Source organism: Ranitomeya variabilis, chromosome 4 (assembly GCF_051348905.1).
Source record: "Ranitomeya variabilis isolate aRanVar5 chromosome 4, aRanVar5.hap1, whole genome shotgun sequence".
Classification (NCBI taxonomy): Eukaryota; Metazoa; Chordata; class Amphibia; order Anura; family Dendrobatidae; genus Ranitomeya; species Ranitomeya variabilis.
This window is the reverse complement of record NC_135235.1, coordinates 680867648-680884443: the sequence shown is the minus strand read 5'-3', so window position 1 is coordinate 680884443 and position 16796 is coordinate 680867648. Positions and strand designations below refer to the sequence as shown.

The window sequence follows — 16796 nt, the reverse complement described above, 5'->3', positions numbered from 1 at the left end:
ACCACTACGTCAACATTTCACGAGACCGCTATGTCATCTCCGGTCATTGCCGCAATGGATTCTTGGGACCGGAACGTCGCGAGGAGCGGGAAAGGCGCCGGAAGGTGAGAATATAATGATTTTTAATTTTTTTTATTATTTTTAACATTAGATCTTTTTACTTTTGATGCTGCATAGGCAGCATCAATAGTAAAAAGTTGGTCACACAGGGTTAATAGCAGTGTTAACAGACTGCGTTACACCGCATTATGCCGCAGTGCAACACAGTCCGTTTAACGGACTGCTAAACCGCTATGGGGGCACTGACTGGGGAGTAGGGAGGGGGCACTGACTGGAGGGGAGTAGGGAGGGGTGAATTCGTGGCTGGACTGTGCCCGTCGCCGATGCAGGATTTCAGCGACACGGGATTTCCGTTACAGACAGACAAACAGACGGAAGTACCCCTTAGACAATTATATATATACTAGATGGTGGCCCGATTCTAACGCATCGGGTATTCTAGTATATGTATGCTCACGTAGTATATTGCCCAGTGACGTAGTATATTGCCCAGTGACGTAGTATATTGCCCAGTTATGTAGTATATTGCCCAGTGACGTAGTATATTGCCCAGTCACGTAGTATATTGCCCAGTCACGTAGTATATTGCCCAGTCACGTAGTATACAGCACAGAGTCATGTAGTATATTGCCCAGTGACATAGTATATTGCCCAGTGACGTAGTATATTGTCCAGAGCCACGTAGTATATTGCCCAGTGACGTAGTATATTGCCCAGTGACGTAGTATATTGCCCAGTGACATAGTATATTGCCCAGTGACATAGTATATTGCCCAGTGACGTAGTATACAGCACAGAGCCACGTAGTATATTGCCCAGTGACATAGTATATTGCCCAGTGACATAGTATATTGCCCAGTGACATAGTATATTGCCCAGTGACGTAGTATACAGCACAGAGCCACGTAGTATATTGCCCAGTGACATAGTATATTGCCCAGTGACGTAGTATACAGCACAGAGCCATGTAGTATATTGCCCAGTGACGTAGTATACAGCACAGAGTCATGTAGTATATTGCCCAGTGACGTAGCCCATTGTCAAGCTACGTAGTATATTGCCCAGCCACGCAAGTGACAGGTGGAAAATTAAAAAAATAAACATACTCACCTTCCGATCCGAAGTCCCCTTGTAGTGCGTACATACTCACCATACCTGTAGTTCTGTCGCCTGTGCTGCGCGGTACAGGCTGCAGCTTGAGGTCATTGGGTGTGCCGACGCCGCGGTCACATGATCGTGACGTCACGGCAGGTCCTGTTCGCGCAGGCGCACAGGGCCTGTGGTGACGCCGCGGTCACATGACCGTGACGTCATGGCAGGTCCTTCTGCCATGCGGTAACTGGTACAGGAATCTACCGCTTGCACAGAGCGGTTACCGGAGGGTGGCGAGGAGCGGGCAAGGCATCGGAAGGTGAGTATATAATGATTTTTTATTTTTTTTAACATTAGATCCTTTTACTATTGACGCTGCATAGGCTGCGTCAATAGTAAATCTTGGTCACACAGGGTTAATAGCGGCGGTAACGGAGTGCGTTACCCGCGGCATAACGCGGTCCGTTACCGCAGCCATTAACCCTGTGTGAGCGGAGGGGTGTATGCGGGCGCCGGGCAGTGAGTGCGGGGAGTAAGGAGCGGCCATTTTCTTCCGGACTGTGCGCGTCGCTGATTGGTCGCGGCAGCCATGACAGGCAGCTGCCGAGACCAATCAGCGAACGAATAACCGTTACAGACAGAAGGACAGACGGAAGTGCCCTTAGACAATTATATAGTAGATAGATTTGTTATTTTTGTCTGCCGAATAAAAAACAAATTTCAGCCCTGAATAAGAATCTGGACAAATAAGATACCATCATCAGCATTGTAACTAGCAGCATCGTAGCTACTCGGGAGAAGGCAGAGGGGGCTCTGAGGGCCACACCCAAAGCTACGCCACGGTTAACCATATCTGCGTGTGTAGTAGTGCAGTATACTATATGGTGGACAATGGGGAGCACATTATGCTGTATGGAGGACTAGGGGAGAGTATTATACTGTATGGAGGACTATGTGTAGTGTTTTATCCTCATGTATAGAAAAGAAAACGCCAGCTCACTGATACTTCAAGGTGTACGGAACTCTGTCTTGATGAGATGTACAGTGGGTACAGAAAGTAATCAGACCTCTTTAAATTTTTCACTCTTTGTTTCTTTGCAGCCATTTAGTAGATTCAAAAAAGTTCATTTTTTCTTATTAATGTACATGTTGCACCCCATCTTGACTGAAAAAAAACAGAAATGTAGAAATTTTTGCAAATTTAAAGCGTGAAAAATTTAAAAGGGTCTGAATATATTCTGTACCCACTGTATGTATTGGTGATGTGAGATCAGTGGCCCAAAGTCATTTAACTCCTGTAGAACACTAAAGAAGTTGTCCACTACCTGGAAAACTTCTTCTCATACCCCTCGCTGAGTCCCGATAAAATAATAAAGCCTATACTCACCTCCCATTCCAGTACCGTTCTCGGATGCTGTTGTTGTGACACGTCCCCAATCAGCGCTGGCGTCGCTGTCTCTTCTTTCGAGCTAGAACCAGACTTCTTCATGTTTCAAGGAAGAGACAAGTGACACCACTGCTGATTGGACGCCGGGCATCATGTGTCACAACACCACACGAGAGACTCGGGGAGAGCGAGTGCAGACACCACGGGAATGGTGCCAGCACGAGAGGGGAGTATAGGCTTTATTATTATAAGCGGGGCCAAACATATTAATCAAGAAGAGGTTGTCCTATTGGACTTATTGGACGCTGCCTCTGGCCCGGTCTAATAGACCTTCGTACATTGCAGGCCCAGACACCATTATTGGGCATGTAAGTACCGTAGTACCGTAGTAACTAGGCCACCCCATACTATCGAGTACTTGGGGGAGGAGGGGCATTCAGCCGAACTCTGTCATACCTTCTTAGACGCCATGTTTGCAGCATGTGGTTAAACTGCCAGAGTTTTTGTTGCAGGTGCCCCTGTGCCATCCCTGCAATAGCTGTGTCTTCTGCTTTTTGCATGTTTTTTTCCTTTTTACAACTATTGTTGGTGCCAATTTTCTTTTGAAACATTTTAGCCCTTAACCCCGTGGGACATTTTCCATTTTTGCGTTTCTGTTTTTGCTCACCTTCTTCCCAGAGCCATAACTTTTTTATTTTTCCTTCAGTATGGCCATGTGAGGGCTTATTTTTTGCAAGACGAGTTGTACTTTTGAATGAAACCATTGGTTTTACATTATACTGTACTGGAAAACAGGAAAAAAATCCAAGTGTGGTGAAACAGCTAAAAAAAAAGTGTATTTCACAAATAGTTTTTTTTTTTTTTTTTTTTAATCCTGTTCACCAAATACTAACACTGACCTGCCATTATGATTCTCCAGATCATTACGGATTTGTAGACACCAAATATGAATAGGTTCTTCTTTATTTAAGTGGTGAAAAAAAATCCAACATTTGTTACAAAAAAAAAAGTGTCATTTTCCGAGACCCATAGCATTTCCATTTTTCGGGATCTGGGGCTTGGTGACAGCTTATTGTTTGCGTACCGAGCTGACATTTTTATTGATACAATTTTTATGCAGATACAATGTTTTGATTGCTTGTTATTGCATTTTAATGCAATGTTGCGGCGACCAAAAAAATTTCATTCTTTTTATTTTATTTCTCATTATGCCGTTTACAGATCAGATGAATTCTTTTTATATATTGATAGATTAGGCGATATCGAATGAAGCAATACCAAATATACCGTATATACTCGAGTATAAGCCGACCCGAGTATAAGCCGACCCCCCTAATTTTGCCACAAAAAACTGGGAAAACTTATTGACTCGAGTATGAAAAAGTAGGAAATGCAGCAGCTACCGGTGAATTTCAAAAATAAAAATAGATGCTCCATACTGTTCATTATTGCCCCATAAGATGCTCCATATAAAGCTGTGCCACATATAATGCTCCATACATTTCATTATGGCCCCATAAGATGCTCCATATAAAACTGTGCCACATATAATGCTCCATACATTTCATTATTGCGCCATAGATGCTCCACATAAAACTGTGCCACATATAATGCTCCATACTGTTCATTATTGCCCCATAAGATGCTCCATATAAAGCTGTGCCATATATAATGCTCCATATCGTTGATTATTGCCCCATAGATGATCCATATATAGCTGTGCCAGATCGAATGCTCTGCACCGTTCATTATGGCCCCATAGATGCTCCATATAAAGCTGTGCCATATAGAATGCTCTGCACCGTTCATTATGGCCCCATAGATGCTCCATGCAAAACTGTGCTATATAGAATGCTCTGCACCATTCATTATTGCCCCATAGATGCTCCATATAAAGCTGTGCAATATATAATGCGGCTGCTGCAATAAAAAAAAATGACATACTCACCTCTCTTGCTGCCCGCAGCTCCTCAGCGTCCCGTCTCTCCGCACTGACTGTTCAGGCAGAGGGCGGCGCGCAGATTAGTACGTCATCGCGCCCTCTGACCTGAACAGTCAGTGCAAGAGGACGGGAAGATGGAGCGGTGCCTAGCGTGTGGAACGTGGACAGGTAAATATGTAATACTCACCTGCTCCCGGCGACCCTGGCTCCTTATACCGGACAGATGGTCTCCGGGTGCCGCAGCCTCTTCCTCAGTCAGCGATCACCGTTACCGCTTATTAGAGAAATGAATATGCGGCTCCACCCCTATGGGAGTGGAGTCCATATTCATAACTTTAATGAGCGGTCCCACGTGACCGCTGAACAGGGGAAGAGCTGCGGCACCCGAAGACCATGGGACAGGCAGGGAGAGCGCCAGGAGCAGGTGAGTATATGACAGACCTCTCTCCCCCTCACCCGCCGACCCTGCCGCCGACCATGACTCGAGTATAAGCCGAGAGGGGCACTTTCAGCCCAAAAATTTTGGCTGAAAATCTCGGCTTATACTCGAGTATATACGGTATGTATTTTTTGTCTTTGAATGGTGTGGTGATTTAAACTTTTATATATATTTTTTATATTTTTAAAACATTTTTGTATTTTACTTTACGCTTGCTTGAATAGTCTCCTTGGGAGACGAGAAGCTGCAATCATCCGATCAGTTGTGCTACACAGAGCGGTGCTTCAGCCCTGCTCTGTGTAGCAGAAATGTTCGCTTGCTGTGAGTGCCGATGGCTGGCCCAGCGCTCATAGCTATCTGGCAATGACAACCAGAGGGGTTTCTTGCAGACCCCGGGTTGTCATGCCAACCCATCCGTGATCCGCGATCATGTTAGTGACGCACTTCCGGTACAATCGTGTTAAATGCTGCTGTCAGAGACTGACTGCAGCATTTAACAGGTTAACAGCTGCAAGTGGATCACGATTCCACCCGCAGCTGTTAGGGGCACAAGTCAGCTGTTGAAATCAGCTGAGGTGCCGGAAAAGATGTACGGCGCATGTCATGAAGGGGTTAATATCTGTTTTTTTCTGGTGTTTTCCTTATAACATAGGAAAGCCTAAGGGGAGAAATAAACCCCATAAACACTGCACATGGAGACTTTGGTATCAGATAACTTCTGTCGACGGTGTTTGTGCAAACAAAAAAGCTTTTATACAAGCCTCAAATTTCTGTGTGTGAATCAGACCTGAGATCTAACGTGATAGAAGATTACAGTGCGGGGAAGACGGGAAACCTTCATATAGAGGCCGGTGGTGATGGAGTCAGTGACGGACTCTGGACTAATATGTTTCTAGAGCCGTAGTAGAAGATGAAGATGTCGTTCTCATCATGAAGTAGTTATTTCTCATGTCACGTGTAATGAATATCTCCTGCAGTATTACTAATGCCGATTCCAGTGTCGGTAAATGAGGCGAGAATTAGCGTTATGGAAGATGAGTCTATGAGGAACGTATTCAGCTGCCGACTCCGAGGAAGAAACTGCTTGTTGTCTGTGGCCTAAATATATAGGTTTTATTAGTAGATGTAAAGAAGGAAACTTAATACTGTAAAATAATAAATCTCATATGTTTCCCTTATTATCTCCAGTAATTGTATTATTACACTGGATTTTATGATGTTACATCGGCTCATCTTCTCATTCAGGTCTCTACAATATCGGATCCTCTCAGTGAAGATCTTCTATATAAGAGAATTTTCCTACTTTACTCAACAGAGATGGATATGGACAGAGACAAGATGGCGGAGAGGATATTACACCTCACCCTAGAGATCCTCTTCCGGCTTACTGGAGAGGTGAGAGATTCTGATGACGTCACATTACATCATTTTTATCTATGGGAATAACAGATGGACAGAACTGGAGAGGTGAGGACTCTGGAAATGTCTGTAGTGAGATTTATTAATGTGTCTCTCCATATCCAGGATTGCACAGTAGTGAAGAAGACCTCTAGTGAGCGCTGTCAGGACCCTGTGTCTGAGGGATGGGGAAGACCCCTGAGCACAATCATGGGGCCTCCACCTCACCCCCTGATACATGAGGACATCAATGACCAGAAGATCCTAGAACTTACCTACAAGATGATTGAGCTGCTGACTGGAGAGGTGACACTGCTGGGAATGCTGGGACATTATATAGTAATGCTATGAAGGAATCAGGGAGATGACTGTATCATTGTATGTGTTAGGTTCCTATAAGGTGTCAGGATGTCGCCGTCTATTTCTCCATGGAGGAGTGGGAGTATTTAGAAGGACACAAAGATCTGTACAAGGACGTCATGATGGAGGATCCCCAGCCCCTCACATCACCAGGTAATAGACAGGACTAAATACACACAGCCTATAATTATCTGTGTTTAAACAATTAATTCAGTCCCTGTATGTGTTTCCTCCAGATCTATGCAGTAAGAGGACAACACCAGAGAGATTTTCCCATCCTCTTCCACAGGACTGTAAACAAGAAGATCCCAGTATTCCTCAGGATCATCAGGTAGATGGAGAGAAGGTGTCATGAGATCTCCCCATGATGTGTAAACGGTTTTGAAGGTCTTGTGCTCGGTCTTGTTTTATCCACCAGTATTATATGTTTTATACTTATGTGATTAGAACAGCGGATATGGCAGGATTAGAGCTGCTCATAGATGTGACTTCTCCATCTGTCTGTGACTGGTACAATATTTGTTTCAGGGTGAAGATCTGACCCATATTAATAATTCAGAGACCTATGTGAGGGGTGATGAGCGGTGTAAAGAGGACATTCCTACATATGACTACCCAGGTGAGTAGTAACCAATAAATGCAGAGAAGTCACAGATACTTCTCAGTCACCGGCTGTGGCTGCCTTCTCAGTGTTGTCGTCCGACTATATTACAATCGTGTGATCACTAGTGATGAGCGAGTATACTCGTTGCTCGGATTTTCCCGAGCACGCTCGGGTGGTCTCCGTGTATATGTGACTGCTCGGAAATTTAGTTTTTGTTGACACATCTGCATGATTTACAGCTACTAGCCAGCCTGAGTACAGTACAGACCAAAATTTTGGGCACACCTTCTCATTTAAAGATTTTCTGTATTTTCATGACTATGAAAATTGTACATTCACACTGGAGGCATCAAAACTATGAATTAACACATGTGGAATTATATACTTAACAAAAAAGTGTGAAACAACTGAAAATATGTCTTATATTCTAGGTTCTTCAAAGTAGCCACCTTTTGCTTTGATGACTGCTTTACACACTCTTGGCATTCTCTTGACGAGCTTCAAGAGGTAGTCACCGGGAATGGTTTTCACTTCACAGGTGTGCCCTATCAGGTTTAATAAGTGAGATTTCTTTCCTTAGAAATGGGGTTGGGACCATCAGTTGTGTTGTGCAGAAGTCTGGTGGATACACAGCTGATAGTACTACTGAATAGACTGTTAGAATTTGTATTATGGCAAGAAAAAAGCAGCTAAGTAAAGAAAAACGAGTGGCCATCATTACTTTAAGAAATGAAGGTCAGTCAGTCCAAAAAATTGGGCAAACTTTGAAAGTGTCCCCAAGTGCAGTGGCAAAAACCATCAAGCGCTACAAAGAAACTGGCTCACATGAGGACCGCCCCAGGAAAGGAAGACCAAGAGTCACCTCTGCTTCTGATGATAAGTTTATCCGAGTCACCAGCCTCAGAAATCGCAGGTTAACAGCAGCTCAGATTAGAGACCAGGTCAATGCCACACAGAGTTCTAGCAGCAGACACATCTCTACAACAAATGTTAAGAGGAGACTTTGTGCAGCAGGCCTTCATGGTAAAATAGCTGTTAGGATACCACTGCTAAGGACAGGCAACAAGCAGAAGAGACTTGTTTGGGTGAAAAAACACAAGGAATGGACATTAGACCAGTGGAAATCTGTGCTTTGGTCTGATAAGTCCAAATGTGAGATCTTTGGTTCCAACTGTTATGGAAATATTTGGGTTGGATAAATTTATCCCTCTGTGTGTGCTGCGGCCGCTCCCAATTAGACTGAGTATTTTGAACGCTCATCAAGAATGGACTGTACACAACTGTGACAGAACAACATTCCATCAATACTGAATACTTTATTGTACATACATAGTTTTATATTTTCACATAGAAAGGAGTGGTTAGGGGTTGTCAGGGGTGGTTAGTTAATTACCATATTGTCTAGCTCCTCTGTCATTGGTTATCTAAACATATGGAATATTGTGATTAATGCTCATATGACAGCAGATTAAGCAACTAAACTTGAGCTCTGTATCTAGGACAAAGTGGAGACATCTGATCAGGAGTTAAAACATCTTACACTGTTCCGTTTTTTGGGATGGAAAACCCCATATGATCTGTCTGGGTTATATCAGTTAGTGTCAGCCATTTTATGATCTGTCTGGGTTATATCAGTTCGTGTCAGCCATTTTAAACCATTGATTATAATGTATATATTAGCTGTGAGCATATAAGTATATATTTGATTATAGAGTAGTATACATGCAAGTGAGATCTACATGATATATATATATTTCTATCACAAGCCCCCCTTAGATATCACTTGCCCTAATCCTAGCCTCCTGTCCCAAAGCGCTGCAACTCTTTTGTGCTGTCGGCGAACTGACACAAGCCTAACGCCTGTGCCCCACTCCGTACAGACTTTTCGCAAATGGGCGGTCAGGAGATCTGTCCCTAACGGGGGTTCGTTGCAATCAGTCTCTTAGTCAATAGCATGTGTAGTGAGCGATGTGTAGTCTTTATCAGGTAGGTCATCTTTTCGGTCAGGCCGCAACATCATTCTGGCTTGGATGTCATCTTCTGGTAGGGGAGTTTTCTTGCAATGCGATGAGTGGATCCAAGTGGGTCTTCCTTCCAGTTTCACAGAGTTTGGTGTCATCAGCAGCACTTGAGCAGGACCATCAGATCTGGGATTGAGTGGTGTTCTCTTTACAAACTTTTTCACCAACACCCAGTCACCTGGCTTCAAGGAGTGCGTACCGGACACTGTATCTGGATCTGGCAATGAAGAAAAAAAAACTCGAGAATGGATGTTAGCAAGTTTCTTGGTGAGTTCAATTTACATAAGCAGACAAAGTATCATATTGCATAATCAGCTGCTGAGGGAAAGGATACCCCTAACCTGGGACTAGACCCAAACAAAATTTCATATGGTAACAGCTTTTCTGGGCCTCTGGGAGTGTGTCTAACACTGAGTAGTGTGATTGGGAGTGTGTAGGCCTAAGTCTGACCCTACTGCTGACTAGATCTCTAGTGTGAGATTTGCTGTGAATGCGGGTCCCTGGTCACTCTCTATCACTTCTGGGACCCCATAGCTGCATATCTCGTCTCTGAGAGTAGCTTCTTTGCAGTAGTCTTTGCTGACTGGTTCCTCACTGGGTAAGCTTCTGGCCATCCTGAGAACTCGTCCACGACCACAAGGGCATATTCGAATCCTCCACTTGGCGGCATCTGGATGTGGTCTATCTGGATCCTCTGGAAGGGGGTACAGTGGTCTGGCAAGTTGATGTGTAGGAACTTTCTTCATTCTTCCAGGGTTGCATTTGCCACAGGTCAGACAGCTGTTTATGAACTTGGCTGTTAGGGTTGAGATTTCTGGAGCGAACCAGTAAGCACCAATCGGATCATTCATCTGTGTCTTTAATCTGTGTGTGGGCCCATGTGCCCACTGGACCACCATAGGGTACATGCTTCGGGGTAAACAGGGTTTGTAGTCCATTGAGTATACCCTTCCTTCTTCATGTGTTGCTCACTTCTGCATCCAGCATTCCCTCTTGTCCTTTGGGGCTTGCTCTTGCAGCTTTTTTGAGCAGATCACAGGACGTCATTTGGTCAGGCTTCTTGTCTTCAGTCGTCATGTAGTAGCCGTCTGGCTCTACGACCTCTCCCACTTTTCCATATTGTCTTCCTTCGACGGCTTCTTTGGCTGCCATGTCCACCATGTTATTGCCTCGTGCCTCTACTGTGTTTAGTTTTCCATGCGCTTTGACTTTTAGTACTGCCACCACTTTTGGAAGTTGAAGTGCGTTTAGCAGGTCCTTAATGGCTCCATGATGCTTCACGGTTGTTCTACTTGCTGTGATGAAGTCCTTTGCAGCCCAGATGGGTCCAAAGTCGTGTGCTATGCCATGCAAGTACCTTGAATCGGTATACATTTTCTCAGTCTTGTCTTCTGCCATCTAGTAGGCCTTCATCAGCGCTATCAGTTCTGCTTCCTGGGCTGACAGACTGGGCGGCAGACTTCTGGACCACAGGATCTCTTGATTGCTGGTCACTGCACATCCCGTGTGGAATCTGCCTTCATCATCTGCGAATCTGGAGCCATCCACATAGAGGATCAACTCTGGGTTGGTCAGTGGCTCTTCTGCCACCTTGGGTAGTCCTTCTGCTTCCTGTTGCATGATGCTGAAGCAATCATGGTCATCCGTCCAGAGCAAATTCAGATCCCTGCAGAAGGTATCATGCAGATTTTGATCAGACTTTTTATCTGAGGGTCCATATCTGTATCCCCCCTTGGGAGTGGGAGTAGAGTGGACGGGTTGAGGACTGTGCATCTGGAGATGGTGACATTGTCGGGCAGGAGTAGAGAGCACTGGAGGCGAAGATCCCTGGCAGTGGAGAGATGTTTTTGCTGGGTTTGGTTGAGGATTGCTGAGATGTCATGCAGAGCCAGGATTTCCAATGGTTTTTTCCACTGATGTCAGTAGTCCTGTCCAGGAGGGCGTGTGCTGCAACTGCTGCTCTCATGCGGGAGGAAGAGGCTTCCCTTGCAACTGGATCCAGGCAAGCTGAAAAGTAGTCCGAAAGTCTCTGCTTTCCCCCCTGAAGCTGCGTCAGGACTCCAGTAGCAAGGCCTTCTCTTCTCATCAAGTAGAGACGGAATGGCTTCTCGTAGTCAGATAGGCCTAGTGCTGGCGCTGAGACTACAGAGCCTATAAATAAAGTAAAGGGGGCACCACGGTTCATGGGATCACATATAGACCTGACAAACACCAATTAGGCAAGACAAGAAAGAAACAGGCTAGGTCTATAATATAAAGGATCACCACACACCAATATAGCTATAATAATGAAAACACAACTTTATTCAAGTACCAATAAATATACAGCAAACCACATACATGTTTTAAAAACTACAGAGACTACAGAGCCTTTTAACTTCTTGAACGAACTGAAGGCTGCATCTGCCAGGAGGAACGGGGTCACGCTGACGTATTCACACAGAGGCTGCATTAGGACGGAAGCATCAGGGATCCAGGCTCTGCAATACGAAACTAGACTAAGGAAGGCTTGTAGCACCTTTGGAGTTGTCGGAGGGACCATCTTCTCCACTGTGGTCTTCCGGTCATCTGTCAGGCGTTTCGCCTGGTGAGCAATACAGTGTCTCTGGAACGTAACTTGCTTCAGACACCACTGGACTTTGTTCTTTGAGATCTTGCAGTGCTGCTCCGCCAGGTAGAGTAGGAGATACATGGAAATGGGCTTTATACGTGTCAAAGTCAATTGCACAAAGGAGTAGATCGTCCATGTATTGTAGCAGGGTTACTTCTGCATGTTCTGCGACCCAGTTGGTGAGGACTGTGGACATTGCTTTGGTGAACTGTGAAAGGCTGTTCTGGGCCCACTGTGGCATCGCTGTCCATGTGTGGTGTCCCCCCTGCTGTGGCAGGCACATTTGAGAGCAGAGTGTGCGGATTCGGCATAATTGCAGTTTCAAACACCGTGGCGTCATTCACAGCTCTCAGGTCATATACCATTCTGAACTTGGCTGGCTCTCCTTTTACAGTCTTTTTCTTGACGGGGAAAAGCGGGGTATTGCAAGGCGATGTGCGAGGAACAATGATTCCTATTTCCAGGTAGACCTTCAGTTGGTCAGAGGCAGCTTGACTCTAGGCCTGGCCTGGGCCTTACGAGGGTACGGGGTACATGGCTTGAGTGACACCCGTACTGGGGCAACTTGAGGTTTTCTCACGTGCTGGGGTCCCTTAGACCATAGACTTTCTGGTACTACGTCCAGTACCTCCTTGAGTAGGCCTCATCGGTTGCTTAATGTTCTTGTAGGGCCGCCAGCATGACTCTTCTTGGGTCAGGGATGAAGAAAGTGTCACTGTCCCATCTTTGTGGAACACTGTGGTTGCCTTCAGCTTCTGCAGTAGGTTCGCTCCCAGCAGGTTGAGTGGCAGGTCCTTTACACCACAAACTGGGACAGGATAGAGTGTCCTGGCTGAGTGCACACGCTCAGTGGCTTTGTAAACTGAGAATGTCTGACTTGACCATCAATGCCCATGCGAGACACAGAGGATTCTGATAGGCAGGTGGGATCAGTGAGTTCCACAGGTGTCATCACACTTCTGGCTGCACCACGTTGGATCTGACAACGCCATCCATTTTAAGGGTAATTTGAGGTATTGGTTTTGCAGATGAAGTTTTACATGTCAGGAGCGTAGTATCTTGAGGACCTGGCTTGCTTGCCTCTGTCCTATGGACGGAGTACTTCACTGCTTTCTGCACTTCTTCCTTGACCGGTTTCTCTGGACCAACTCTTGGATTGCATGGGTCCAGTCTCTTCGGGGGCGTGGGTGCCCTGCACTGGTTCTGGAAATGGCCAAACTTGCCACAGATGTAAAACTTGACACTTCTTCTGTCTTTGTAGGGTGGTTGCGCTTCCAGGTCAGTGGTCACCATGAGAGGGGCTGTCTTCTGCACCCCTGGTTGGGACTCAATCCCTTTGGCTACTGTGGACAACAGCATGATGGGTACTGCAGCGGCAGCGGGGTCCGGCCTGCTGATTGAAGCTGCGGTGGTAAGACGGGGCCTGCAGGTGCATTCATGGCGAGGCCCGGGGGGTGCCATGAGACCGGCGGCTGCATCCAACCCAAGGTCTTGGGGCATTACAGGGGCTGTGGCTGCATCTGCCATCACGTCTTACCCCTGCTCCGACATAGCTTCTCCCCTTTGCTAACCTTATTGAGGTCGGTGTCTCCTCTCTGGAGTCTGCAGCGGTTCTTCTGGTGTGTTGATCGGCACTTTGCAGCGTCTTCACCTCTGGCTCCCCTTCTGGCGTTCTCAGCAGCACAGCACCCGTTTCCTTCTTCGCGCTCTTTGTGGTGCTATAATGGCGGCAGTTTTGGCAACAATTAGCAATAAACAGTCTCCTAGGCGCACATAAAACATTTTGCTGGGTCAGTCCACTGCTATTGACCTGTTCTCAGGCCTAGCCACTATCAGTGGTTTCCTAATTGGCTGTCTCAGTCCATGCACAATGGCCTGTGTATCTGGTCATGAATGGTGAAGCCCAAGTCTTGGAATACTTGCATTACTCTGCCATGAAACTTCTTTACAGACTCTGTCTTATCTTGGCTCATGTCATGGCTTGTCCTGCCAATCTGCCTTTGGCCCACTCTCTGAGCTGTTCAATTAGCTGTGGCCCTGACTCCCAAGCGTGTATGTCTTCTGTATGATGTATGTGTATGATTCTGCTGGAAGTTTGAATTGTTCCTTCATGATTGGCCAGAGTGCATCACCTGCTTCTATTTCCATTTATGGCCCAGAGATCATTCCAGGTGGCTGCATATGTTCGCTGCTTCTGCTACATTCTTCGGTAAAATGGCATGGGATGCATCCCTGGGTCTGGAAGATTGTCACCTGACTTGAAGTGCAGTGCACATAGTGTAATGGTGGTGCCTCTATCTGCCCCTGAATTCCTGGTGCCTGTGGGTTTCTTTTCCTAGTACTGGACAGCATGTATGATGTTCCCTCTTCATCTTCATCAGAGCAATAGTTGTGATGGCATGTACTGGGGTCATACACTGACTGATATTGGACTTAGAAGTTGCTTTTTTATGTGAGGATGTCTCCCCCCTTGCTGAAGCTATGATGGATTAGGCTTATAGTTCCATGTTGGTGTGAATGTAGGCAGCTCTGACCGGTGCTGAAGCTGTACATTATCAATACATGGTGATATCAGTCCTCCCCCCTCTGCACCCAGGGCTGAGCTGTCTGCTACCTGATGTGTCTGGGGCTGCCCACTGTAGGGGGGGCTTTCACCTTCTTTCCCGATATCACAAATGGCAATGGCTGGTTTGTGCCAGGGGCATGGAAGGGGAACCTTGTGCTGTAAGCACCATATTGTTTGAATTGGGCGTTGGCCCAGCCGGAAAAGAGGAAGAGGAAAAAAGAGGAAGAAGAAGGAGGAGGGGTTGATGAGTGAGACAAAGGAATAGTAGGAGGGGAGAGAGAATGTGGAGAAGAGGGAGGAGAAGATGGGAGGTGTGGAAGGGAGAGAGAGGGAGGAGAAGAGAGGAGTGGAGAAGGAGGAGAGAGAGAGGATGAGGAGAAGAGGGAGGAGAGATGGGTGTGGAGAAGGAAAAGAAGGAGGAGAAAGGTGTGGTGGGGGAGTGGAGAAGGAGGGAGGAGAAGATGGAGGGTATGGAGGAGAGAGATAGAGAGGGGGAGAGAAAGAAGAGAAAAGTGTGGAGGAAGAGGAGATGAAAGGAGAGAGAGAGAGAGAAGAACAAGAATAATAGAGAGGAGCAATTATGCCTTCTCCCTGTAGGGAGAGACGGGGCGCACCACATACTGTGCAAAAATAACTACCTACTGCGCAGATTCTCCCGTCTCATACCCACAAAAATCACTTCCTGGTTTGCTCACATAACTTTCTGTACCACCTAAACGATGTAAGCTCTGCTGCCACTTCATACCATGTATTAGTATTCAGCAATCTAACATCAGCTAACTTCCCTTATTTTCCTTTCTACGTCATGCCACTCCGCAGCTTGAAGTCTGCCATTCTAATGAATTTCACGTACTTTATACCTTCCAAAATTCTTCACATACCTAACACCTTCGTATTCTGCCACTATCTAGGGGGCTGTTTTCTCATCAGGAAGTAAAAGACCCTCCTGCTGCTCGGCCACCTTATTCCCCATGGCAAAGGCAAAAAATGAAAAACACACAAAAATGAAAAAAAAGAAAACAGCACTAAAAAAAAAAACTTCTAAAAATGAGTATATAAAACTCTAAGAAAAACCCAAAACGATAAGTAAAACCGTCAAAAACTTAGTTCACAACCAAAAACTCAAAATTTTGATACAAAAGGAAGGGGAAAAAAAACTTTTTCCCCCCAAAAAAAGTAAAAAGGTAAAGAGATTGAAGATTGAGGAAAACTTAATTAAAAAACTTTAAAATGCCGCAAAAAAGAAAAAGACCCTTTAAGAGAGTAAAAAAAATTAAAAATTAAAACGGCTTTTCTCTTCTCCCTTTTTTTTCTCTAGAATCTCTGTGCTCAAATACAGTCAGAGACACACTTCCCCTTTTTATATGCTGCTGTATCCAATGTCACTAAAATAACGTATCTGAAAACACGTATGTCGCATCAAAAATGATAGACACAATTTAATTTCACTTCTTCTTTAAATAAATGCTATACCATAGCCAGATTGCAAAAGAAAACAGCCAGAAAAAAACAAACAGATGTGACAGTGTGATTTACAATGCATATCTCTCCTAAACAGCGTGGAGAAAGAGGAAGTTCTGAAGAGAGGAAAAAAAAACCTTTCTTCTACAATCATATGCTCTTAAAGCGGCAATAGTACATGACACAAACAGATACAGATAGAGACGTCCGGGAGAATCACCCTTTTTAATTCTGTGACACGTGCAGGTTGCGCTGGGAACAGACAACTATCAATCGCACTGGCACGCATATGCCGGACTCTACCACCCTCCGCTCCGGTCGTCCTGACTGGCCGCCGGCTACGGGAATCTGTGGCAGCCCTCAAAGCTATCACCATCCGAGCCTGGAACATGGAACTGCCTGTCCCGAGACCTCCTGTCTCTCCTATTGCACGGGAATCTGTGATAGCTTATTCAGCGATTTGACCTCCTGCTGTCCGTTACCCAGCCACCACAAACAAAAGTCACTTTTTCCTTCCTTCTCCCGGATCTTACACAAACACAGAACACATACACGGCACACAGCAGACACCTCCCAGGGCTTGGATTCAGGCTTCGGACTTTTTACACTACCTGGGAATTGGTGACCACACCTGACCGGCAAGAGGTATAGACCCGGACTGGGCACAGGGGACTTTCAGGTAAGATGATAACATTTTCTTACCTTACTTATGGAGCTGCGCAGTCTCCATCCCGTGAACCAAAGCCGTGGCTAACACCTCCGTATCTCCGGTCAGAAGGATCCCGTGCGTTTCATCCGTGCCCCACGTTGGGCGCCATTATGTTATGGAAATATTTGGGTTGGAAAAATTTATCC

General features: G+C 45.7%; 1 protein-coding gene across 4 annotated transcripts in view; it reads left to right on the top strand.

The window, feature by feature from the left end:
• The window catches only part of LOC143766330 (uncharacterized), a 1024462-nt gene that overhangs the window by 41501 nt on the left and 966165 nt on the right, over nucleotides 1-16796 (top strand). For 3 of the 4 annotated variants that reach the window (XM_077253919.1, XM_077253917.1, XM_077253920.1), the window contains 5 exons: nucleotides 6166-6315; nucleotides 6445-6624; nucleotides 6708-6831; nucleotides 6915-7009; nucleotides 7207-7297. In XM_077253919.1, coding sequence (XP_077110034.1) covers nucleotides 6166-6315; nucleotides 6445-6624; nucleotides 6708-6831; nucleotides 6915-7009; nucleotides 7207-7297 — 640 coding nt within the window. The remainder of the gene's footprint in view (nucleotides 1-6165; nucleotides 6316-6444; nucleotides 6625-6707; nucleotides 6832-6914; nucleotides 7010-7206; nucleotides 7298-16796) is intronic. The other variant, XM_077253918.1, reaches the window with a different exon arrangement.